Source organism: Zootoca vivipara, chromosome 2, assembly GCF_965207765.1.
Source record: "Zootoca vivipara chromosome 2, rZooViv2.hap1.1, whole genome shotgun sequence".
Lineage (NCBI taxonomy): Eukaryota > Metazoa > Chordata > Lepidosauria > Squamata > Lacertidae > Zootoca > Zootoca vivipara.
The window spans coordinates 30,126,730-30,152,798 of NC_142584.1; the positions used below are offsets into that span (position 1 = coordinate 30,126,730).

A 26,069-nucleotide genomic window follows, 5' to 3' on the forward strand; every position below is an offset into this window, starting at 1 on the left:
TGTGGACCTCCAGGTGCTGCTGGATCCAGCTCCCATCATCCCTGACCCACTGGCCATGCTGGCTGGGGCTGATGGGAGTTGGAATCCAACAACCGCTGGACGGCCCACAAGGTCCCCCAGCCCTGCAAACTGGTTGCCCCTAACTGCAAACAAGCGTGGCCACTACTAAACATTGGGGGGGGGGAGATGCTATTCAAATGGAAACAGGCGGGTTGAAGTGGGGCCCAACCTGGCTTTATTCAACCTGGCTTTATTCAAAGCAGACTTTGTTGTGAGGTCCAAGCGGGGCTCTCTCTACTCATGTCCATTTAAGTGCAAGGGCCACCAGGGGAGGCAGCTCAGGGCAGCAGCAGACGGCGCAGCTCCTGGCTGGAGGTGACGGGCAAGGAGCAGGCAAAGTTCTCGCAAAGGTAAGCTGTGGCTTTCCCATCTTTCTTCTCCAGAGACGAGAGGAAGCCAAGGTGACGGTACAGGAACCCCTTGGTGTCCCCATCTGCAAGAATCAGCACCTGAAATGGGAGAGACAATGTGGAAGACCCACAGGTTAAGGTGAGTGTTAAAGACGACGCAATCTGCTCCCTTTCCTAGGCACCGGGGCCTTGCTCAAATATCCAGCAAAGTTCCGGAGACCCAGGGTTAAACCGGTGGCTGATTCCATCTGTCCTCCCATTCCCCCTGCTCTGCCTGCAGTTTTCTGACATGTGCAGCACATGTGGCTTCTGGGATCCATCTGGGTCAACTGAGTTAAATATTATTGGATGTCTGGGTTTGTTTTCGACTTTGCAAATCTGTTTTATTCTAAGTTTTAGCAATAGTGGGGGGGGGGGTTATACTTGTCGTTTTTATTGCTTGTAAGTTGCTTTGCTTGGGCTTTGCCAAGAGTATATGTTTAGAAATTAACTCTCCAGGGCTTTTTTTATTCTTTGCTACATTGGTATCTCTGGAATGGCACACCTTGGCCTCTCCTGCTTGTGACACATTATATGGATTAGTCTGGGTTGCTGGCAAAAATCAGCGGGAAGCACAATTAAGGTGGCCCTTCCACAAGACACTTAATGTAGCACTATGTTATCCAAAATGCCCATCTCCATTGCTAAGCTCTGTCTATAATGTTTACTCAGAAGTTGTCCCCATTCAGCAAAAGTTCTCTTCAACTTTAATTCCAAGCTCCCTGCTTGCAACATCACTGATTAACTGCCTCTTGGTCAGTCTATTTTTGGGGGGCGGGTGGGGGGGGACTTCAATGACTGGTTTCCTTTCATTATTTTCCTGAATTGCAAAATTACGCCCTTTTACAGTTAAAAAAGTGACCAGAAAAATAAGTCAGTAATTAAAGCCTGCTTCCCCCCCCCCGCCCAACCCTCCCCCACCCCCCCCCGAAGGGAACAAGAAGTGATTATGGGGCAAAGGACATGCTGAATAGAAAGCAATTGGAAACAGAAGCCACTAGGAAGAAACTTCTACTTAAATACTGAGCAGCCCTAAAAGGTCTCAGTTGAGATTTGGCTACACACACCCAACAAGCTGGTGCTGCAAGTGAAAACAGTAGCCTAAAATCATATATGCAGAGAGCAGGAACACAGAAAACACTGGAATGCATATGGATTCTGCATAAAATCGAAGTGAACCAAGGATGGTAACTCCAGACTGAACAGCTTGTGTGTATGCAACTCCGGTAAGAATATTTGGGATGGTGGGTCCTGCCTCTCCATGCAGGGATTTCGATCAGATTCCTTCTCGATCCTTTCCAGTCATTCTGGAAAAATTCTGACATTGCATGAAAAGAAAACATGGAAGAACCAGCAGCTTCTCGCTCAGTCCTGTTGACAACTCAGGGGAATACGCAGCGTAAGCAATGCTACAGTCTCTCTACCAAGCCTGCTGCGAAGAAATGTGGAGGAGCAGAATATCCTTTTTGTAATACAGACTATCCAAGGTGTGTTACACCTGCCTCTTGCCTAAGGTACCAAGGACAGGAGCCCACCCTGAGTTTGTCACACCCAGGTCCGTGGTGACAAACCGAGATTCGTGAAACGAAGCCCAAGGAGAAACGGTTACCCTGGATAGCAAACCAGAAATGACACCTTCCGTTAACAACCCAGCAGCCTGGCTGTGTAAACAAGCCCACAGCATCCCGACTGGCTTGTGTGTGTTCTGGACATGAGGAGCCGTGCAGGTGTGACTTATTTAAGCAAGTCTCTCCTTGTCCAACTCCTTGACACTCGGGACTTGGGGCTGTGCACTGTGAAGCCGTTTGTGGGGAAGAGAGCCTGTGTTTCCCCCTCCCCTCCTCCTGCCACCCTCTCCGCGTTCAGCCCCATCTGTGCCACAACTAAGCTGTGATCAACAGAATCATGCTGCTGCCACCCCCGCTTGCCCAGCAGGCTTCAAACACGCCGCTCTAATTGAACTCAAACTGCATTAATCACTTTTACAGCATGCCAGCTTCCTGCACGTAGGTTCTGGAGCTCGAGCCCAGGCCTATCCCAAATTCTAGCCAGCTCCCTGCTCCCCTGGTGCCGGATTGCAGCAAGATCATGGGAGGAGATGAATGTCAGGCTGGCACAAACAGCTTCTCTCTCTCTTTCTCTCTCTACACCCAAAGAATGAGTCTGACACAAACTAGTTTCATGGCGAAATGTCCAGATGAACCCTGCCGTGCATTCAATGCCATGTGACGAGGTACAAGTGTGGCCGGTGTGTCCCTCCCACACTAATCCAAGCGTGGGTCATGCTCCCCACACAGCTGCACATTTAGCATTAGTGATAGGGGCTGTGCGCACCAAGCAGGGCTCCCGATTGGGTAGAGGAGCTGAGCATACATAGAGGGGACCTTTCCCCATGCATGCTGAATGTGGAGCTTCCAGAGGGTCAGAATTCACTGATCACGTGAATGGAGAACAGGGAGATACCACGATGAAATGAAGGCTGGAACCAGCCAAAGGACACACGAGAGCCAAACTTTTGAGGCCCTTTCCTCTTTTTCTCCACACAAAGAGGTTCCCCCCCCCCACCAAACAGGCACTTCTACAGTCTCCTGTTCCCAGCATTTCAAGAAATGGTTGGGCTATTGCCAAGGCTTAAAGTGCTTTGATGTGCACGAAACACTGTGCCATTCACCCAAACCACATCCTCCCCACTACTAGCCTTTGAGATATGCATGGTAGCATGGAAGGTCTAGCATTATTGTTTAACTTAGAGTGATATTGTGCCTCTCTCTGTGACAGCAGCCAGGGATGTGGCCTCAGGGTCCATACTCAGCCTTGCCTTTAGAACTGAACTTGTCACCTCCTTTGCTAAGGTTGGACATCACCTCTTTGCTATCTCTCTCTGTGTGTGTCTTAAGGCACTTTCTTAAGCATCCAACCCCTATGCACATTCCTAGCCTGTTCACCTCTTGCATTTTTCTCCCTTACCTTTTAAATGCCTAGGTGTTTTCCTCCCCCATCTTTTCCCTTGTAATTATACGTGCACTGTAACTTGGCTACCCCTGACTGCCTATCTAAATGCCCTTTCCTTAGTGCAAGGCTCTCCTCTGCTTGCCAGTCTTCATTCTGCTTAGGTCCTCCTTTTCATTATATTCGTTTCGCTCCTGGAAAATGCCCCAGCATCCTTCTCCCTGTTCCGATTTTTCCTCTACACAAACATTTCAGAGTGGGCTCTTGGGGTGTTTTCTAGGCCAGATCAAAGCTGCTGCAGCTCCTGTCGCATTGGGTCACCCCTGTTAGGAACGCTCTAATCGTGCCTGAGAAATGAATGGCTGCAGCGCTAATTAATTTTTACAATACAGAAATTATTATTAGCTCCCCTGGGTCCTGCGCGTTAATGGAAAAGTGCATTGGGGATGAAGCTTGTCAAGAGCAAGGATCGTCTACCTTTGTTCAAGGTGTAAAACAGGGCAGGGTGTGCTGAAATGAAACAGTGTAGAAGATATACTAAATACTCCTGTCATTGCAGGACAATGGACCCTTCTCTCTCTCTCTCTCTCTCTCTCTCTCTCTCTCTCTCTCTCTCTCTCACACACACACACACACACACACACACACACAGAGAGAGAGAGAGAGAGAGAGAGAGAGAGAGAGAGAGAGAGAAGGAAATGAACAGGAAAGGGTGAAATCATCAGTGTGGTGAAATTATCACACTATCTGTCACATAGAAAGAGATAAAAAGGTTCTCTGGACTGTGTGAAAGCAAGACCATGTGCACACACTCTCATACACATGGAGGGTAATAAACAGAGGGTACCCAAGCCTCCTAGAAACAGTATTCCCTACATCAACACCCTGGGGGAAAGGCAAATAAGTCATTTCTGTGACGCACTGTTGAGCTCAAACTGGGATCTTATGGAAGAGACACCAACTTCTTGAGCCACTGGAAATGCTAGTCAGAGGTGATTATGGACCATTTCAGCTGGAACATTCACACCAGGGCTCATAATCCTCCTAGCCTGGGAAGTCAGTTGCCATCAGAGGGGCCAACCCAGTGCACCCAGTGTCTGGGAAAGCCATTCAGGAAAGCTACCAAACAGGTCCCGTCCAAAGATGGCCACGCTTGCATGTGCCAAGGCACACTTAATACTACTGTAATTGGTTACAGCAAGTGACTTAAAACATGCAACATCTGTTTACAGGTAGGACTGCAACCCTTCACTCCCCAAGTCAGCAATTGCATATGTTGCCTCAACTCATATCTAAATCTATGTCAAAATGCCTTTCATTTTCAGACAGCATCTACCATGCATAAAACCTGATGCGGCTTCTGAGTAAGGTAGCATTCCTAACCGTAACTGTCTGGTCAACTGCATTCCAGGAAATACTTCATACACATAAACATTCCCCAGCATCCCAAAGATGCCCTAGATAAGCCCCAATGCCTTCAGTGGCTCCCCCTGCCACTCACTCTTGGCTTTCCCACTATCCTCCCCTCCATATGTTGGCAAATTCCTGGCTCAGTTGCATCTACTTCTTGGCAAGTGGCAGAGTCCTCTTCATCCCACTCCCAAAGGATTCTCCTGCTTACAACACAAACCGTCTACTTTATTGTACTTGGATCCACCTAAACCAGGAAGAGGGACCTTCGTAAAGATTCCACCTGTTTCGCCCACATGGCCTCCCTGGTGCATTCAGAGCATCTTCAAGAGTGATCACACACACACATACACACACCCTGAACAAACTGGCCACGTTTGTCTTTCTTTTCTTTTTTATAAACTGCCACTCTCTCTCATTGGCTTTATCTTGAATTCCAGGGGTGATTAATTACCAATTCATGTCCAATCAGAAATTCATTAATTCATTTTTTATTTTTTATTTTTTGCAGCCTCCCTGAGGTCCTCTTGCTCAGGCAGGATAAAGGAAAGCCAGAGCATTAGCACTTGGTGGACAAAGGAGATAATGAAATCCTTCATAATTACCCATAGGCCATTAGCAGGGCAGGGAATAATAAACCAGAAAGCGAACTCCAGCCTGAAGCTGCCGCCCACCGCCTGCCTTTTTCATTTTTGTGTCAGAATGGGGTGTGACACTGCCTTCCCTTTCCAACAGTGGGGCCCCCCTCAAATCTGTCATTCGGAGGGACACATCACATCTGGAATAGAGAGGCACTGAACTGCCCCTGGTTTCAATATGCAATTCTGAAGCAGCAAAGCCATGCAGCAAAGCAAATTATTGTGTGCAGAGGGGAAAAGAAATCCTCCGACAGATTATTCACGTTGTTTCAATGTTGTTCAGCACTTTTTTTTATTCCCTTGGTGGCGGCTTCTCCTCAGCGCCATTTTCATTCTTCTTCGCCCTCACTGACCTCAGCTTCGTTTGCTGTCACGCCGACCTTTAATCTGATTGGTTGTGGTGACGGGTGACCCAAGTGGTTTTGTTCACCAATGTCCATGAGATCATCATGGGCTTGGGTCACCGTGACCGTTAGGAGGATGGCGAGCGAGGCCATGGGGCTGTGAGGGAAAAGGAGAGGGAAGAATGGCACCGAGGAGAGCAGCACTGCCAAGCAACGTGCATCTGTCTTGCAAATGATGTCAAAAATCACCCCAAACATGAGGCACTTTTCAAGGAAAACAAAGCATGCCGTTTTCTGCCAAGGCTCAGGAGTAGGAAGCTGCCGGAGATGAGCCAGGCATCAAGGGCAGAGCCCAGAAATCAGAGCAGAGGGGCCCAAGCCAGGAGAAAGAGATAGGAATGGAACTGCCTAAAAATCTCAGTTGAGCTTATCTGCATGGATTTATTTATTTTTCTAATTCCCATCTAACTCCTGAATCTAAATGGGAAGCAAGCACCCACCACCACCAGTTCCACTAAAAATACAAACCATTCTCACATGCAATGTGCATTATTATTCAGATAATATCCACGTGTACGCTACAGGTTTCCTAAAGTAACCTGCCACATAAACAAATACATACAACAGTGCATATGACTGTGTAAAAATAGGTTTATCTTAAATATATTTAAAAAGCCATACTGCAAAAATATAGTACAGCATGGGGCTTGACTCCTCTATATGTATAATACATATTTCTTTTGACAGGTCAGGCTTCTTTTATTTTGTCAGCAACCGGGCTACTGAGTTCTGCACCAGCTGAGGTTTCAGTCCCATGTAATGTGCAATGAACTGCAGTGATCCAACCTACAGACTACCAGGGAATAGACAACAGAAGTTAGGCTATCTCTGGCTAGATAGTGGCATAGCTAGGCCACCAACTGAAGCCAATGGAAGGCACTTCATGCTGCTGACGCCACTTGAGCCTCCATTTTAATTGTTTTCATTGATTTTGCATTTTTCTCAAGCTGGAGAAGTCGTGAAGTCCCCTACATCAACATTTCTGTTCCGAATATTTTTTGCATGAATTCTGGGAACCCTGGGCTTGACCATCCACACACCCAGCACGTCAAAAGGATAGAGAGCTGCAACCCTGGTCAGGAAGACCTCTGGCAGTCCCAAGGGAGTGGAATTACATACTGTATTTCACTTCAAAGCCTGGGCATGCCTCCCCATTTGCCACTTGGGGCCTAATGAGTGGAATTTTAATGAAGTATGCAGGTGAGGGGACAAAACCACCATCTCAGGTGACAAAAAGGCTCAGTACCTGCCACTTGTACCTGCCACTTCACTGGCGGACGTCATCCCTTCCTGTTCCCAATTTTCAGAGGAGATGCAACAGCTGGGCTTTGAGGACACAAGGCTGGGGTGTGACACACAGTTCCACCCTCCCATGCTGTCCCAGCATAGGGGGAAAAAAACCAGTCATCTTTCCAACACAGGCTGTCTGAAGCAAAGTTGACTTCTCCTTTCCACCTTAGAATTGAGTGTTTTCTTTCCACTCCAAGCAGGATGCTGCTACATTGTTTTGTCAGGCATTAATTACTATAATGACCAAATCAATTACGTTCCCCCTGGCAGGCTTAGCCACCAGCACCTTGCTCCTACAGTGCAAGTAAGGATGTCAAGTAACATGCTGATATATATCTGTTTGACTTGCCTACACAAGCAAGCACATCTCCGGGGGGGAAGTGAGTCAGGGCTGCCTCATCGCATGCAAGAAAAAGAAAACAAAAAGAGCAATGGAGTTGCAAAAAGAAAATGAAGACATCTTCCTAAATTTGCACCGCAGCCTGTGCACAAAAGGAGGATCAGTTCTTCCTAGACTGGGCAACAACTGCTCTCCTTTTTATGCCGTTCCCTTGCCTCAGGCTACACCTTCACCCACTTTTGTTCACAGGCTTTGCTGGAAAGTGCTCAGTCACCTATCCCAGAGAGGGTAACGCCTAATGACACTGGAATAGCGGGACAACTCAGTTCATTTATTTATATATTTTAAAGGCATTTCTCAACCGCTTAACCTTTAAAATCTCTAAGTTAGTGTAACCATAAATGCAACCATAAAAAACAGTATTATAAGAAGAGAGTTTTTTAAAACATCAGAGATCTAGTAATAAGAGGGTCCAATTATATGGGTCAGGGAAAGCCTGGGCAATAAGATAAGTCTTTACAAGATGTCTGAAGCAACTTCTGGATGGTGTTTTGCATAAGGCAGAGGGAAGGGCATTCCAGAGTGCAGGGGGCAACTGCAGAAAAAAAAGCCTGTTTTGGGGTCACCACCCTGTGATATTCTGTAATGCTAAGCCAGCCAAAGTTCTCAGCATGCCTTGAATGCTTTCAAACTGCCCCACTCTGCAGTTCCAGTTGCTCACTTTGATTGCTCGTGTGCCCTAGCATCACTCCCAAATGCCATCACATTCCCAGTATTTTTGTTTACACTCTTCCTAATTGAACATTAAAATTCAGGCCAACGTGGCTACCTGGGGGCACATGGGCAGTTAGCAACATGGACAGTGACTTGGTACCCAACTGTTGTTGTGCCCTTTTGGCTAATGAATTCCCACAATATGAAATCAGCAGTGAAGAGGCCAAACACGGGGCTGAGTTTGTGATGTGCGTGAAAATCCCGGGGGATTCCATTCTGAGCCAAGCCTTTACCCAGATCAGTTAGAACTAGTTTGCTCTTCGCCTGAAGGAATCTGTGCCCTGGTTCTATCTTTTCTTGTGCTATTACTGAGGATGGTCCCAATACTGGTATTCTTGGCCGCTACACCAAATTACTACAAAAACTGGGAAACGAAGAGTTCGTGGCATCTGCATTTTTTCTCTGTTGCCAATGTTTGAACTATGCACTTCTGAGGAATGATGAGGGGGTTGTGGGAGGGGAGAGAAGAAGGTGGAGATGACTTGCCTGCATTTTGCTCTGCTTGCAGGCTTCTTGGGCTCACCTGGTTGGCCACATCAGGAGACAGCATACTGGATTAGAGGGAGCAATCGTATTGATCCAATTGTATTCTTATGATGGTTCCTTCATGCTATGTTGATTGGACAATATGGTGAAAATGTTGACCATGCAAATGGGAGAGCCAGATGATGCCCTCTAAGAAGCTCCCAGTTTCTGAACTCAAACTCGGTAGCGGGGGTGGGTGGGAGCCTATGATGTGGAGGTACTCAGAAGGATGGAGAGCACATTATCAAGAAAAAAGCCAGGGATCTTCACAGAAAAGATGGCTGCCACACGCCTTCCACCCATAGTCTCCCCCAAAAGTAGGTCTATACCGGAGGGAATCTCAGAAGCCCCACAGAGGAGGCAGATATGCCAAGATTGGAGAAAGAGAGGGTCTTATTTAAACCAGAAGACTGGTGGAAGAAAGAGGGGTAATCTGCAGAGTGAGTGAGCCATTGGCTGATTCCAAGGTCAGCCTTGCATGACAAAGGCAAGCCAGGTGGTGATCGCCTGTAGCACCACTGGAGATCCCAATTTGTCCATTTAGTGGCACAAAAACGTAGGAAGCGTTTCATCTCTGCACATGCAGTTGTTTAGAGTGACTTGCCTTGGCCCAAGTCTCACTGCGATCACACCCCATGCTTAATCTTCTGATTCACTGCAGGCATGTTTCAATCCTGCACGCAATTCAGCCGCATGTTGTCGAGTCCGCTGCCAGTGCAACCCACCATCTGAAGCTTCCACGTTATGTTTCGTGGGTGGGTGGGCTGACTGCACCTTGTTTATGACTTTTGATTCAGCCATTTGGGCTGATCTTTCTTTCACAGCAAAGTCACTGCTCCTCCTCCGGATGGCCAGCAGGTGGTGGCAGCATGTCACTGAAGCAGTCAGGGGAGGAAATGAGAGTCGATGACCACAGAGTGAAGAGTGGGTCCGTCCCCCCAAGGGGAAATACTCAAGGGGGGGGGAGGGCAACATCCCCTTGCCTCACCCTATTCATTTTATGGAAGACAAATAGAGAAAGAGCTGCTGACAATCACAGCTTTTCCTTCCAAAGCTCTTTGCTGCAGTTAAGAGTAAATTGAATTAAACGGTGAGAATGGAATTTAATTTCCATGCTGTTTGATTTGATCATGCTCCCCTTCCACAGGCCTCCTCTGCTGGTTCATCATCTATCTTGGGGCCCCTCCCAGAACACGTATAGGTTGCAAGGATCAAAAAGCTGATACAGCTGTTGGGAAAGGGAGTGATTTATTAGCACTGGCAACGGCAGGCTCGGCTCCCCGCTGCCGACACGGCGCTTTCAAAGCTCCAAAGTGGGTCAGTGCTTTTAATCCTTCTCCGGAAAGGCAAAGGGAGAGGTGGAGCAGCAGCAGAGGCGGCAGCAGGGCAGCAGCAAACAGCTCCAGGTACAGGGCAGGGCAGGATTTGCTCCACAACCCCAGTGATGCCTGAGAGAGCTCAGCATTCAGCGCAAGAGCAGCTACTTCAGACCACATTTCCCTTACAGTCAGTTGTGCTGGACAGCTCCTGGAAGCCTATCTTAGAATAGCACTACTGTATTCTTTCTCTTTTATATGCCTGGTGTCTTTGCCCATGGAGCTTTCTTGGCAGGGATACTGGAGTGGCTTGCCAGTTCCTTCTCCAGGTGGATCACGTTTAGTCAAAACTCTCCACCATGACCTGTCCATCTTGGGTGGCCCTGCATGGCATAGCTCATAGCTCAAGCCCCTTCGCCACGACAAGGCATTGATCCATGAAGGGGATCTTTCTCTTTAGTGAGGAGGAATTAAATAACCTTTTAATGAGGGTGAAAGAGGAGAGCGCAAAATATGGTCTGAAGCTCAACATCAAAAAAACCAAGATCATGGCCACTGGTCCCATCACTTCCTGGCAAATAGAAGGGGAAGAAATGGAGGCAGTGAGAGATTTTACTTTCTTGGGCTCCTTGATCACTGCAGATGGTGACAGCAGTCACGAAATTAAAAGACGCCTGCTTCTTGGGAGAAAAGCAATGACAAACCTAGACAGCATCTTAAAAAGCAGAGACATCACCTTGCCGACCAAGGTCCGTATAGTTAAAGCTATGGTTTTCCCAGTAGTGATGTATGGAAGTGAGAGCTGGACCATAAAGAAGGCTGATCGCCGAAGAATTGATGCTTTTGAATTATGGTGCTGGAGGAGACTATTGAGAGTCCCATGGACTGCAAGAAGATCAAACCTATCCATTCTTAAGGAAATCAGCCCTGAGTTGCTCACTGGAAGGACAGATCGTGAAGCCGAGGCTCCAATACTTTGGCCACCTCATGAGAAGAGAAGACTCCCTGGAAAAGACCCTGATGTTGGGAAAGATTGAGGGCACTAGGAGAAGGGGACGACAGAGGACGAGATGGTTGGACAGTGTTCTTGAAGCTATGAACATGAGTTTGACCAAACTGCGGGAGGCAGTGGAAGACAGGAGTACCTGGTGTGCTCTGGTCCATGGGGTCACAAAGAGTCAGACACAACTAAATGACTAAACAACAACAATTCTTTATCTTTATCTTCCTTGCGGAGGATAAGGTATTTTGATGGCTACTAGTCACAATAGCTATGTTCTCCCTCTAGTGCTCGAGACAGTATGCTTCTGGGTGCCAGTTGCAGGGAATCACAAGCAGGGAGAACGCTCTTGTGTTCGATTCCTGCTCTCTCCTGCCTCCTATGGGCATCGGCTTGACCATTGTGAGAACAGGATGGCAGACCAGGTGGGCCTTGGGCCTGACTCAGAAGGGCTCTTCTTATGCCTTCACACACATTTGTATTCTATTCTTTTTGTAGAGTACAGTGGTACCTTGGTTCTCAAACGCCTTGGTACTCAAACAACTTGGAACCCAAACACCGCAGACCCGGAAGTAAGTATTCCAGTTTGTGAACTTTTTTGGGAAGCCAAACATGCTCCATTTTGAGTGTTACACTTCCAATTTGAGTGCCACACTTCCATTTTGAGAATTACACTGAGGTCTGTCTGTTTTTGCTATTTATTTTGCGTTTTTGTTTTTGTGGCTGTTTTTTTGTTGTTTTTGTGACTGTGTGGAACCCAATTCATCTACTGATTGATTGATTGATTGATTGATTGATTGATTGATTGTGTGACTGCAGTACATTGTTTATTGCTTTCTTTTATGGTATCGTTAGATAGTAAAATTCATGTTAAATTGCTGTTTTAGGGGTTGTTGTTTTTAAAGTCTGGAAAGGATTAATCCAGTTTGCATTACTTTCTATGGGAAAGCACGCCTTGGTTTTAGAATACTTTGATTTTGGGATGGACTTCCGGAATGGATTAAGTTTGAGAACCAAGGTACCACTGTACTCAGAACAGCTTAGCTCACGCATGGCTTGTACCATTTTTCTCCCCACACCAGCTTTGGGAGGCAAGTTAGGCTAAGGAAGGATGCGATTGGCTCAAGAAGCCATGATTGGCTCAAGTCCCTCAGCAGGGATTGATCTGGTCTGTCTGTTTTGGAAAGGATTGGTATTGTGGCAGCGGGCGATGCTTTGACGTCCCCAATTTTGTGGGAATTGTATTGTTGCGATTGGTTCTGAGGCTTGAGTGGCAAAGGGAGAGCAACTGTGAAGGCAGATTGTTCCGCAATTGCAGACACATCTCCAGATCTGTGTGCCTTAAGGCAATTTCAAATGTTTTGTTCTTCTCACATTTTGAACACACCTATAAGGAAGCACATGGAAAAGAGCCAAAAGGTCTCAGATTTTCAAAATTCTATATATACTGCTCCATGTAGAGACTGGGGGACAAATGTTCCCGACACAAACACCTTGGTATATAGCTCCCTAGTACAATAACCCAAATGCCCATGAATATAGAACTCAATAATAGAAGTAAACAAGTCTCAAGCAGGCAAGGTCACGGGTTTCTGTGGCTTGCCTATGAGCTTCTGGCCATTTGACTGCTTATTGCCACTTGCGGAAGAGACCCAACTGCAGGCAAACTCACACAACCACCAGCTTCCCCAATCTTTCTCCATCCCAGTTTCATTCAGCGTGGCATGTTTTTCAGTAAGGAAGATATCAACCTGATGCCTAAGGCAAGACCAAAGGCACAACAGCATCCTGGGAAGCCCATAAGCAGGGACCTGAGATGCCACCTTATAGGCCACACACTAAAATATAGGAGGCATCCAGATACTAAAGTTCTGCTGATACATCTCCCCACCGCCACCCTCGTGATTTGCTCAGGCAAAAATAATTCACCCTTGGAAATACTGGAAGTTGAGGGGACTTCTGGGGGTTTGTCACTCATGTTAAGGCTTCATAGTGTTCAAAGCTGGCCAAGGAATGTGCCTATGTGTTCACATAAAAATAATCCTTGTGCTGCATTCCTAAAAGCTCTGGGGAGGACCTCAAAGTAAGAGCAGCGCTGGAGGATGCCTGCGGAGATCCTCGGAGCCACGTTATAGATACAGGAAGCTCTGTCTCAGGCGCTTACCAACTTTACCAGGCTGTCCATGCTTTGAGGTCCTCCCAAGGGCTTTTGGGAAGTGTGGACAGCCCAGGAGGCTCTGGGATGGATGCAGCACAAGGGTTGTTTTTAGCAAAACACACAAACACCTCGGCACCCCATCGCGTCACGAAGCTTTAAGGCAGAGGTGGGAAACCCCTGGCCCACCAGGCCTGGCCATTTTGCCTGCGCCATGCGCTAACTATCAGCTGGGCTTTCATCGCCCCACCTTCCTGTCAAACGTGGCCTGTGGGAGGTGGTGGAGATAAGGATCTATCCCATTGGTCAGATCCATTTCCCCACCGTAGACTTAAATAAGTGACAAGCCTCTGCTGCGTGAAAGCTTCACTGAAGTTCCTCCCTGCAACCCCGAAAGAGGCAGAAAATTTGACTTACTTTTTTCGGTGCTGAGTAAAGTGTTTGGCAAAAGGGGACAGCTATGGTTGTGCCTACAAATCTGGCTCAAGTTGTGGCTTTCTGAAATGTCTGGCTGCTCAGTCCCCTTGCCTCTTTTCAGGGATCCCAGTATCTCCCCTGCCCTCCATCTGCCCCCAGCAAATCCACTGCCCCAAACAGCTGACACCCTTATCACCTCTTTTCCTCCCCCTGCTGCACATCACTGGCAGGCAAAATAAAACGGAATGGTGAGATGCTCCAAATAACGCATCCAAAGCAATTGACAGCAACATGCAGGATTTATCCCGAACTGCTGGAGCAGAGCTTTCTTCAAGCAGAATCTGGCCCACAGAAGAAACCAAGGCACTGGCAAACCCGAAGCACAAAGAAACAGACTGATATATCCTGGGACAACCTAACCGGTATTAGATCAAAGAGCCCAAGCCTAATGCACTTAACCACCACTCTTGTGCATCCTCTCCCCAGAGGAGGGAAATAAACTCTGCAGTCAACCGTCTGCCTGTTGTCATCCAAACCGTCCATTTTGCTAAGGAAAAGAGGACATTTTTCTGCATGGAATCTGTGTCAGCTTTATGACTCCAGATGCGTGGGCAATCCAAGGATGACAGCTGGGCGAGACGCAGGCCACAGCAATGTGTGCTTAGCCCCCCAGAGGGGAAGTGCTGAGAACCCCGTGCTAAAGCATATGCGGCAGCCGCCGGAACAACCTGCTTCCCAGGAAGGGTCCAAAAGACAAAGCTGCTGATGTTGCCACTGTTAGATGAAAGCAGCCCCCACAGTATGAGACACTGCAGCCTTTGCCTTGGAGAAAGAAGGGCAAGCGAGCTGGAAGGGAGTGTCTGGGAAGTAGAATTTACCCAACAAAGGCAAGAGGGCAAGGAGATCAAGGAGAAGAAGAACAGAGAGGAACAAAGAGATATAAACAACCCAAACCTTTCTTCATATTGCAAAGATTTTATCCCACGGTAGTCAAGGGAAGCAGCTTTGCTTGGAGGCTACAGATCAAGCAGGGTGCTACACCCCAATCCGAAGGCAGGTGAATTTTGACTTGTGTGTGTCTCTCCCTCTCTTGCCTAGCAAATAGCTTCATGGAATGCACAAATTCAGCTTCAGAAATGTTCGCTGCATTTGCAGACATTTCAGCGTTTGCCAATTTTCACACAGTCCTTAAAGGATTCTGCCAGGAGGCACAGCTTGTCGAGCACAACAGGACGCGGCAAAATAGCCATGTGGTGGAGACAGAGCTTCTGCAGTCCCCACTTCCAGGAGTCTCAGTGTTTTTCAGTGACCTCCAGAAACCCAACCCGGGGGGGGGGGGGAGAAACAACTAAAATCCGTAACTAACAGTGCAACCCTTTGCCTTCATTTCTGCAACATCTACTGGTCACAGAATCTGGCCCTTCTTATTAAGTTGATGGCAGCTTCAATGCTCGAAACTCCCATTGTTCTAGGTGCATTTTGAGACAGGGAATTTCATTAGCGCGAGCAGTTTCTGAGCTCTGAGTGCAGCACTGCATCTAAGATATCAGATTAAAACTGCAGAGAGGAAGGAAAGGAGGACCTTTTTCCTGCCTCCCCACTTCCAGCTACTCTCTGAAGACTAGAAAAGAGACCCTCTTAAGAATATTAGTGGGGTGGGCAGGGGAAGGAGTAGACCATGTAAAAAATGAGCGTAATATTTTAGCTGCAGTTCATTCATTTTCAGCTTTGTATTCTTGTTATTATAAAGCATGCCTAGACATTCCGTTGTTGTGCCCATAACCCAGGTTTAAGGTGCCATTTAGCTCCTAGCTTTCACTTCTCAGTTTCTAACACTGGGCAGTTTCACAAGGGTTGCCTGGGGGTGCGAGGAATTAAAGGCAGTTACTCTAAGCAGGCCGCTTTGGTAAGCAGACCAAACAGGTGCCTGGTCCATAGCTCTGAAGAGAGCCACTCTGGGGTGGGGCTTTTCATCTCATACATGGGTCTGCAGGCTAGCGCGCTGGCTAAGAAATAAATCACATTGTCTTGGGTGCTCATTCTTCTTATAGTCTTCAATCTAGGGGACTGGAGCTCTTGTGGGCAGCCAGCGGCAACATCCCCTGGCATTGTAACCCCACCATTTCTGACAACCAAACACAGCACTTCCTTGAGTTGTTGGCAGTGATCACTCATATGCCCTGCCATCTTGATCCCTATGGTCAGCCAGCCTGTATCCAGCCTGCCCACCCCACCCCACCCCCACCCCTGATTCCCCCCTCCGAATCTTCTTTTTACAAACATTAATTTTTTACGGGTAACAAAAGAATCCAACACAGACATACAAACACAGGTTGTAGGCGAGACAGCCATAATAGCTATGTTTGCCACACATTTGAAGAGATAATACTAGGGCGCTGACTGATCTTGTACAAAGAAATGGACATCGCTCTACAGATTCCAAATATCACTCCTCAACATACTGTTCACCTTGATTGCATCAAGCCAAATAACCTCTCCAGAAAGACATTTCAAAACTAGAAAGCCTGGGCTCCTCCGGGCTTGAACTGATGTCTTGTGTGACTTCCACCAAGGCTAAGTACGAGACCCTATCACGCCACCTACATATTGTACTTTTCTTGGTGCCCTTCCAATGATGTGAAACTTCCACGAGTGGCAATAAGTGGATGAGTTCTCTGCACCATAAAAGTGTTATTCTGCCCCCCCAAATCCTGGATCTTCTAATATATTTATTCTACTTCGGGTGCAGGAATCCTCAGGCCCTCCATATGTTGCCTGTACAACAACTCCCATGGCCATTGGTCATGCTTGCTGGGGTTGATTGAGAGCTGCGGTCGAGCAACATATGTAGGGCCACTGACCCTGCATTGCCTCTCTCTAACCATCCATCAGTTTGTCCATCAGACCTGACCTGGTGAAGAATCTTGTGGCTCTTTGTTGCTCTAAAGACCTGCTCCTTCTGGGACCTCACCTTAACTGGCCTTTGACTTTGTGAAGGTCACCTTCACCCCGGTCACCGACATCCCACATCCTGAAAGTGAAAACACCTGGGCCAGAAGACCCAGAAGAAGCACAAAAGAGGGAGGAGCCACCTGTCCGCTGGTGGGTCTTACCCTGTTTGGAGTGTACGTAGAATAATAGCAGTGCAGCAGCTCTCTGGTGTCGTCTCCTGCTGGGTCACCACAGATAACAACCTGCCCGGAGAATAAAGCAGAATTAAGGATGTGCTCCAAATACTTCTCTAAGGAGCAAAAAAAAAAAAAAAAAAACAGGTGGGAAAACACCTCTGCAGAAAATGATGAACAAAATACAGTACAACTATATACTCTGCTCACAAGCAGTGATGAAACATGTCGCCATGGGTCCCCCTTGGCCCATCGCATGGGACTCTCTCAGTGTGCATGCGCAAGGGGCCTGTTCTATTTCTGGGCTGGATGCCTTGAACCTTTCAACTGATAAAGACTCAGGAGGGATCCAACCAACTCCCAGTAGGAGAAAAGCCAAACCAAAGGCCAAGGGACCCTCCCTCTCCACCCCTTCCTCTCATGCACGCTTTATTTTAAAGTTACGTTTATACTATTGGATCAGGTTGTTCTAAGGTATGTGGTCTTTGTTGTACATTTGGTAGTTTCTTCAGCTTGTAAACTGCCTTGTGTGCCGTGATATAGAAACACGGTATAACAAATTGGGCTGGCTGAATCCAGCCCAGAATATATATACTGAAGTTCGTCTCTTCTTGGAAGGGCAAAAGCCTGGATAGCTCAGTTGGTTACTGATAATGCTAAGTAAGGTTGCAGGTTCGATCTCTGTATGGACAGCTGCATATTCCTGCATTGCAGGGGGCTGGACTAGTTGGGTCCCTTCCAACTCTCTGATCCTATGAACTAAAAAAAATTGAGAACAAAGGAGGGAGAAACGGGGGGGGGGGGTTGAATGGTGGGAACCGGGGAGGGGAATGGTCTCTCCTTTCCACCCTGACTTCAGCCACTTTGGAAGGGGGGGAGCAGGGATGGGGGCTATCTTCCTGTGGAGTGGAAGTCTCTTCCTTCTCTTAACATTAAGGAGGAGCCTAAAAGGTTACCTGCTTCAGGGTCTGGTGGAAGGCCGCAGCGGATCGGGCCATCTCTGGGAGGACCACAGGGATTTTCAGCAGCCTCTCCGAGAAGGCAGCCAGGATCTGCCCTGCTTTCTTCACCCATTCCTTGTGGCCAGTGTAGCTGGCTGCCCGCAGGAGGTTAGCAACAGCAATAGAGTTGGGGCAGGGCTCTGCACCGTCTTGATCTGAAAGTGTGGGGCGGGAGAAGCAGTAGTCAAGTCAAGTCGCCCAGAGCACATGAGCTTTCTGCTTGCAAATTCACAGACTGTAAGGAGCACGGGGTCACCAGCCTCTCTGTGCCCAAGGGCATTTGAACCTGAGGCTCTGAAACCCCAGAGCTGATTTGCAACCCTGCTAAGTGGCATTTCAGAAGCCCTGGGACAACATGAAATCTGTGGCCCTTTGCGCAGGTACTTAGGAGTAAATACCTCTGAATTAAGTGTGACTTATTGCCAAGCAAACAGGCACAGAACAGGGCTATTACATCCTGGCCTAACTTTAAAGCAGTTGCTTTCCGACCTTAACGGGCAAGTAGTCCTGTCTCCCATGTCCCTCTTAGCTGTTGGGCAATCGCTCCCAGACTGCCCTCCCAATCTGTGACATCAGAGAAGCTAAGCCAACAGCCAGCCTCTGAACCTCACCCATGTATACATATATGCTGCAAATCAGGTTGCCCCACTCAGCGCTGAACCCTGACAGCCTGTAGGTTGTGAGCATGCTAACGTAACATAGAGAGGCTGCAGTGTGATCAATGCACAAGGCAAGCGGGCTGAACCACCAGGCCTGTGGTGCCTCCTCAGAGTGTGTGTGTCTACCGCAGGCAGAGAGATGCTCGGCTGATGCACATCTCAGCACCAACCCACGTACCAAGCTTGAAACTCCAGCACTTGTATCTTTGAAGGCTGGAAAGTGGGGCAAGAGGTGGGGTTGTGGATTGAGGAGACATTTCCCTTAGGCAAGGCTTCACGTTAGCCTCAGGAGATGGATGTGGGCTTATACCAAGCACAGAAACTCCTTTTATGGTTTGTTTGTTTGTTTGTTTGTTTGTTTGTTTGTTTGTTTGTTTGTTTGAAGCACAGGCACTGGAAACACCAGGGAAGGACCTGTCAGCATTTCCTTTTGACGCTACTCAACCGTTTTAAAGTTAGACCTAGCTGGATGAAATGGTCTCTTCCACTGTATTGCTGCTGGACCTATTTCCATAGGGGGCAGCGTCAGCTGTTTTATGGTAGGTTTGTAAATTGTCAGAAGGTAAAGGTAAAGGGGCCCCTGACCATCAGGTCCAGTCGTGTCCGACTCTGGGGTTGCGGTGCTCATCTCGCTCTATAGGCCGAGGGAGCCAGCATTTGTCCGCAGACAGCTTCCGGAGGTCATGTGGCCAGCATGACAAAGCTGCTTCTGGCGAACCAGAGCAGCGCACGGAAACGCCGTTTACCTTCCCGCCGGAGCGGTCCCTATTTATCTACTTGCACTTTGATGTGCTTTCGAACAGCTAGGTGGGCAGGAGCTGGGACCGAGCAACGGGAGCTCACCCCGTTGCAGGGATTCGAACCGCCGGCCTTCTGATCAGCAAGCCCTAGACTCTGTGGTTTAACCCACAGCGCCACCTGGGTCCCTGTCAGAAAGCTTTCCATTGTCAGATGGAATTGTCAGAAAGCGATCCATAAATTAATAAAATATTTAAAAAAAAATAGAACCCGGAGATTTGATTAAGACTCTCGCTCATCCACTCGGGGGTGTGTGGTGTGCATGCCTGGCGGTCTTATCTCCGAGGGCAAACACGTACCATCCTTCATGCGCAGGAGCAAAGAAGGGTCGCCAGCCTCTGTGGAGAAGTAGGCAAAACCCTTTGGATCCCAGAAGAGCTCGTCTTGCTTGCGCTGCAGCTCCACAGCCCACTCCAACCAGCTCGTGTTCAGCGAGGCCTCGTAAAGGTCAAAGAGCGCTTGGATGACAAAGACATAGTCCTCCAGGAAGCCGTGGATGGAGCTGCAAAGGGCCACAAGAATGCAATGGAGCTGTGTCGTCTAAAAATTAGTCTGTTGTTTAACGAACATAATGGGCATGGCAGGTGGAGGGCATCCACCCTCATGTTATCTTAGCTAAGAGCTGCCATCCCCACCCTACCCCAGTCACCATGGCTAATACTACTTTAAAACATACATGGTTGGTTTTTAATGATCTTTCTTTTGTTTCACCTGCAATGTTCGGGAAAGACAGCATAGCCAGTTAAAGAACACTGGAGGGGAATCTATCGGACTGCCCTGGCGAGGGGTTATGGGAGTCATAGTCCAACAACATACAGAGGGTCACATACAGAGTTCCCCATCCTTTGCATAGAGGCTTCTGCCTTCCCAGGCAGAAACAGTGGGATACCAAAGCCCTTTCAGAGGTAGAGTCCTCCATAAAGCTGGTGCGTCAGCTGAGATTCCTGCACTGCAGGGGGCTAGACTAGACGGCCCTTGGGGTCCCTTCCAACTCTAAAGCTCTATGATCCTATGTTTCCTGTACTCAGGACATGCAAGCACCCAATACGTTACACAGAAACCTAGGAAGGAAGCCTTATACCAAGTTAGACCAAGTTGGGTCCACCTACATCAGTATTGCCTGCACGGGCTGGCAGCACATTTCTGGGCTCTCAGGCTGGGAGTCTTTCCCAGCCCCTCCTGGGGACACCAGGTATTGAACCTGGGTCCCTGGGAGCTGCTTTCAATGCAGCTGCTCTACCACTGAGCTGCAGCCGTTCTTGAGGGGCAAAGAGGAAGAACCGTACTTCAACCCCTGCTGAAGAGGCTGTGCAGTAAGGGAAAAGTAAATTGCTTTGCTGCTGGAACGAGCCTGACACTCAAAAAGGTAAGTAAGCAAAGATCAGCTTGACATGCAGCGGAAAGGCAGTTGCCCGAGAGCCCGGCTATTAGCATTAAGTAGCCAAGCAAATCACACACTCTCCCACATACTTTCCCCGGCTGTCTTAATCTCTATTGACACGAGCTTCGTTTGTGTTTGCTCAAGATAAGTCAGGGATGAGCGTTTTGCTTGGAACCGGGAGGCGGGGGACCTTCCGAAGCTTCTGTTGCCACAGGCTTGACATCCGTTTGCCACCTGGCAGAAGGCACCGGCGCCAGGAATGCCAAGGGAGGTTGCAGGAACAGCCCCCTTCAGTGACTGGCTTCGTTTCTCAGGGACGGCAGGGAAGGGAGTTCCCTTGGTGGCAGCTCAAGCTGTGACACATATGCCTGTGTTCTGGCCCCGCTAGTGTACATGCACCTGTCCCAAATCTTTCCCTTTTTTTCATAATTTTTTATTAGTTTTCAAACCATTTAACAAATTCAATTCAATTTAAACACGATATTCCTTCAAGACTGCCCAGCCTTTACTTCCATGTTGTTTCCATTCAAATCTTTCATCTACTGCCATATACTGCATGGAATATTTCCCTAGAGCATATACAGGTGAAACTCGGAAAGTTAGAATATCGTCGAAAAGTGCATTTATTTTAGTAATGCAACTTAAAAGGCGAAACCAATATATGAGATAGATGCATGACATGCAAAGCAAGATATGTCAAGCCTTTATTTGTTGTAATTGTAATTATTTGTCGTTAGGCGGGTCAATTATAAATGGAATGTAATTAATGAAATGTAATAGCGATGTTTATTTTTGTGTTATTGTAACTATTTGTTTTATTACTGTGGAATTTCCAAAAGAAAGCATTTGTAAAAATTAAAAGAAAAAAAAAGTTGCATTACTGAAATAAATGCACTTTTCGACGATATTCTAATTTCACCTGTATCTTACGTTACATTTTTTGCACCTGTCCTTAATCTTCACACAAACATGCTTCTCCTTGTGGAATGTCTGTGCTTCTCCTATTGGATACAAGGGGTCTTGTGCATAGCTGTCAAGTTCTCCCTTTTTAAAAGGGAAATTTCCTTATGCTGAATAGGCTTCCTCGCGAGAAAAGGGAAAACTTGACAGCTATGGTCTGGTGCCATGCGATGATTGAGAGCCTGGAAGTCCTCAGCTGAAGCATGGCCTCAGCTGGCTGGCCTGGAGCAGGCTTCCTTAGGCCTCTCTCTACCAATTTGCCAGGGAGCAACAGCGGGAGACAGCTTTTGCCCTCGCTTCGCAGAGGCCTCTGGTGGGCCACTGTGGGAAGCAGAATGGTGGACTAGATCAAGGTTTCCCAAACTCTGGTTGCCAAATGTTATTGGACTACAAGTCCCATCATCCGTAGCTAGCAAAACCAGTGGTCAGGGATGATGGGAAATGTAGTCCAGAAAATAGCTGGGAAACACTGGACTTAGATGGACCTTTGTTCTGATGCAGCAGGGCTCCTTTTTAAGCCACTTTCAGCACCAGCCGACCGTCTGTAATATCAGCATGCTTTACAAAGTTTTTGCAAAGGGATATGGGTACTTTAAAGCAGAGTTCCTCAACCTTGGGTCCCCAGCTGTTGTTGGACTACAACTCCCAGTGTTCCCTGACCACTAGGGATGATGGGAGTTGTAGTCCCAACAACAGCTGGGGACCCAAGGTTGAGAAACTCTGCTTTGAAGCACTTGCGGCTCGGTTGGCACGTAACACCAAGCCAAACCATGGCTCAGCACAAATGTGAAGGCACCTTTAATCCCGCTCCTGCTGCGCTATGGTTTGGTTTAGCATATCGCCTAAACCCAGGCTCATGGTTTGCCTCTTCTAGACAAACTAGGAGCTGTAAAAGAAAAACAAACCTTGGATACAGCTCATAGTTTGGATGGAGCGAGGCAAATCACAAGCCCAGGTTCAGACGACAGCCCAAGGCCAAACCATGGCTTAGCTCACCTGCTATCTGGAAGCCCAAGCATCTGAATAAAGCCATGGATTTGCCTTAGTGTTATGTGCAAACAGGGTCACTGCGTAAATATTGAGTTCTTTTATTTAGCACTAGTATCTTGAAGCCCATTAAATTAACGGGTGCTAGAACATGCAATGTCCCCCGCCCATTCCCCCCTCTCTCCCCCTCCCTTCTTTTCTCCACCCACACGTGCCGGCTCTGTGTGCGTCCAGTCTCTGCGTCCAATCCCTGTGTCCGTGGGGCACATGATCAGTAGCGCGGAAAACGGGACACACGGAATCTGGATGCAGAGACACAGGGACTTTATTATATAGGATTAGCACTAAATGCCTATTTGTTAGTAAACCTATGTAGACACTTATTAACAGGCCACCCGGTTACTCGGAAAGGAGCCAAAGCACAGGCGGCTGTGAAGACACAAGATCTGCTTATTGCTATGAAGATCACGTCCTCCCCTGCTCATTCCGGTTGCAATCCGGAGCCATTAATTAATAGCGGTGGGAGTTTTGCCACTTTGCTCAATGGAACGAAGAGATTGCACCTGCAGCTTTAAGGTCAGAGCCAAAGGTCTGGATTCATGTGATAAAGGTCCTCCCAGAGTGAAAACTTCCAATTTCATGTTCAGCATTGAGAGAACTAACTAAATTTCTGCACGCAATATTTGCGTTGCCAGCATACTTGATTTTAAACAGCACTTATTTATTAAGACGAGGAAGTGGCATAATTTGGGGGGGGGGTTGTTGTTTATTTATTTTTCAGAAGACTTCATTTATTTTTTAAAAAATTACAGCCTGCTTTTCAACATGTAGGTCTCGAGCGGCTTACAACAATAAAATATACACAATTTAATTAAAAATTAAACTTCAAGAATTTAAAATCAAGAAGAAGAAGAAGAAGAAGAAGAAGAAGAAGAAGAAGAAGAAGAAGAAGAAGAAGAAGAAGAAGAAGAAGAAGAAGACCTGTAAAACATCTGAGAAGCCTTCCGGGTGCAAAGGCCTTCTGAAATAAAAAGGTTTTGAGCAGGTGCCTGAAACTCAGTAGGGACGGTGCCTGTCTAACTTCTTGTGGGAGGGAGTTCCACAGAACTGGGGCCATAACATGAAGGCACAACTCTGTATCTCTGACCCATAGGCAACCAGAAACGGTGCTCCCCCTGATTATCTTGGTGACTGACTTGGGCTGTACAGGGTACGGCAGTCTTTAAGTAATCCTGAGCCTAAATTATTCAGTTTTCCCACACTAGTACAAGAACACTGAACCCAGTACTTGGGCCAAGGTGGAGGAAGCGGTGGAGGAAAGAGGCAAGGGGAGCAGCGAAGGGCCAGGGGAACTAAAGCAATGAACTGTAGGGAAACACTGAAGTCTCTCTCCATTTTGCCCTGGAAATTCTGCCAGTTGCAGAACCTGACCGCAGAATTTCACAGCTTTCCTCCCCTTGGGAGAAACAGAGGCTCAGCACTGGGGTTGAGGAGACCCAGCGGTGGGACCAATCCCAGCACCCTGCCTGTAGCAATGCTGGTTTTGGCATGGGGGCTGAGCTACGTGCCTTTGCCCCCATGCCGCCTACCCAAAGAGCCTGCCCCCTCTTTACAGGCTTGACTGCCATCACTTGACGCATACCTCTTTTCCACCCCGTTTCCTTGGCCCCGGTAGCAGCTTCTGAGCAGCTTCCCGGTGGCGGCGCTGAACATGTGGTGCCGCAGGAAGGAAGCCGCACGTACGGCCCTGTCGGTGTATTCGCTCTTGCCCAAGATGGCCCCGCTCTGAGCAAAGCCGGAAATCATTAGCCCTGGGAGAGGAGAGAGGGAGGCAGAGTCAGTGTGTCGCAGAGTCAGTGTGACTGACTCCCCTCAATGTGTTTGGCGAGGAGAATGTGTTTCCCCTGAAATTCGGCAGATGCAGAAGCCTGGTCGGGTGTGACATGCTGCTAACAGGCCCAAGTCACTTTCTCACCAAAATGGCGGCTCCCAAGATTCACTGAAGGCAGGGTGAATGAAGGCAGGCAATTCTTCTCCAGGGCCTGACTAACCACCGAATGCACAGTCATGGTACCCTGTGGTGAAAAAATCCACCATCCTTCCACTCCCATCCAAAATAATAATAATAATAATAATAATAATAATAATAATAATAATAATAATAATAATGGATTTGGAAGGAGGCCAAACATTTCCCTCATATTACCTGCGTGGAAGATGTCAGCTGGCAAAATATATGCCCTCAGGCGCAGATAATCAGCCAGCCAGTCTCCACAGCTCTGAAAGCGATTTCTCCCCCCCCCAAAATGTGTTTTTTAAAATAATAAATAAATAAGCACACTCTTCCGAGCCAAAAGCACAAGCAATTTCCGAAAGGAGAATCCCGTGAATTCTAGAACCACTTTCTGAGCACACACACATTGTCTCCCAAGAGACTGTCGTGTTTCTCTACTTTTTTCCCCCACCGCTATAAGCCTGCCTATTTTTTATTTCATAGCGGAGGGGGCGCCCCCTTTTACAGAATGTGAAAAGACAGAGTAATGCCGTAGCTGCACGGATTAATGGAAGATTATTTCAAAGCGCCCGTGAGGGAAAACAGGAGAAAGGTTCTGCTGTCCCCTGCTGGAAAATGGGGAGAAGACTTTCAGAAAAATAGTGGTCCTTTCCTCAGTCTAGACCAGGCACGCCCAAACTACAGCCCTCCAGATGTTTTGGCCTACAACTCCCATGATCCCTAGCTAACAGGACCAGTGGTCAGGGAAGATGGGAATTGTAGTCCAAAACATCTGGAGGGCCGAAGTTTGGGGATGCCTGGTCTAGACCAGGCATAGGTAAACTCGGACCTCCAGATGTTTTGGGACTACAACTCCCATCACCCCTAGCTAACAGGACCAGTGGTGAGGGATGATGGGAGTTGTAGTCCCAAAACATCTGGAGGGCCAGGTTTGGCCATGCCTGGTCTAGAGGTACCTTCTTGGGTGGAGAGTATACATCACGGGCAGGAGAGTAAGGAAGAAAGAGTAGACAGTTTTGGTCCTATCCGCAACTGTCCCTCCAGCATCAGGGTATATCTGCTCAGCAGCTTGCATCATGGAAGAACGTATTTCAGCTAAAATACGGCCTGTGTGTTCCCACCCATTCCCCCAACCTCTGTGCAGCCAATTGCACGTGAATGGGCACACATGGGTGCATGGCGGCGAGCTCAGCGCAAGAGCAACCTCACCGTTCCAGGACGCCAGCATCTTGGTGTCCAGGTGGGGCCGTGGTCGCAGGCCACGAGCCTTGTAGAGCTTCTCCTTGCCTTTAGCAAGCAGCGCCTTCAGCTGCTCCAGCTGCAGTCCAAAGCGGGCCGCTGTGAGCTCCAGGGAATACTGCACAATCAGGACGTTTTTTCCTTTTAGCTCATTGTGAGGATCCTGAAAGGAAAACCCAACACTGGAGAACGGGAAGGGACGGCATACTCTCCAAGCGGGACTTGGGCTGGCACCCCT

General features: G+C 48.0%; 1 protein-coding gene across 2 annotated transcripts in view; it reads right to left on the reverse strand.

The window, feature by feature from the left end:
* Positions 1-212: 212 nt before the first annotated feature.
* Positions 213-26,069, reverse strand: part of SPATA20 (spermatogenesis associated 20) — a 46,875-nt gene continuing 21,018 nt past the window's right edge. For both annotated transcript variants that reach the window (XM_035104363.3, XM_035104365.3), the window contains exons 11-16: positions 25,802-25,994; positions 24,221-24,389; positions 19,550-19,752; positions 17,749-17,948; positions 16,781-16,861; positions 213-509 (exon numbers count right to left, since the gene is read on the reverse strand). In XM_035104363.3, the coding sequence (XP_034960254.3) occupies positions 339-509; positions 16,781-16,861; positions 17,749-17,948; positions 19,550-19,752; positions 24,221-24,389; positions 25,802-25,994 (1,017 nt within the window). In that variant the 3' untranslated portion in view covers positions 213-338. The remainder of the gene's footprint in view (positions 510-16,780; positions 16,862-17,748; positions 17,949-19,549; positions 19,753-24,220; positions 24,390-25,801; positions 25,995-26,069) is intronic.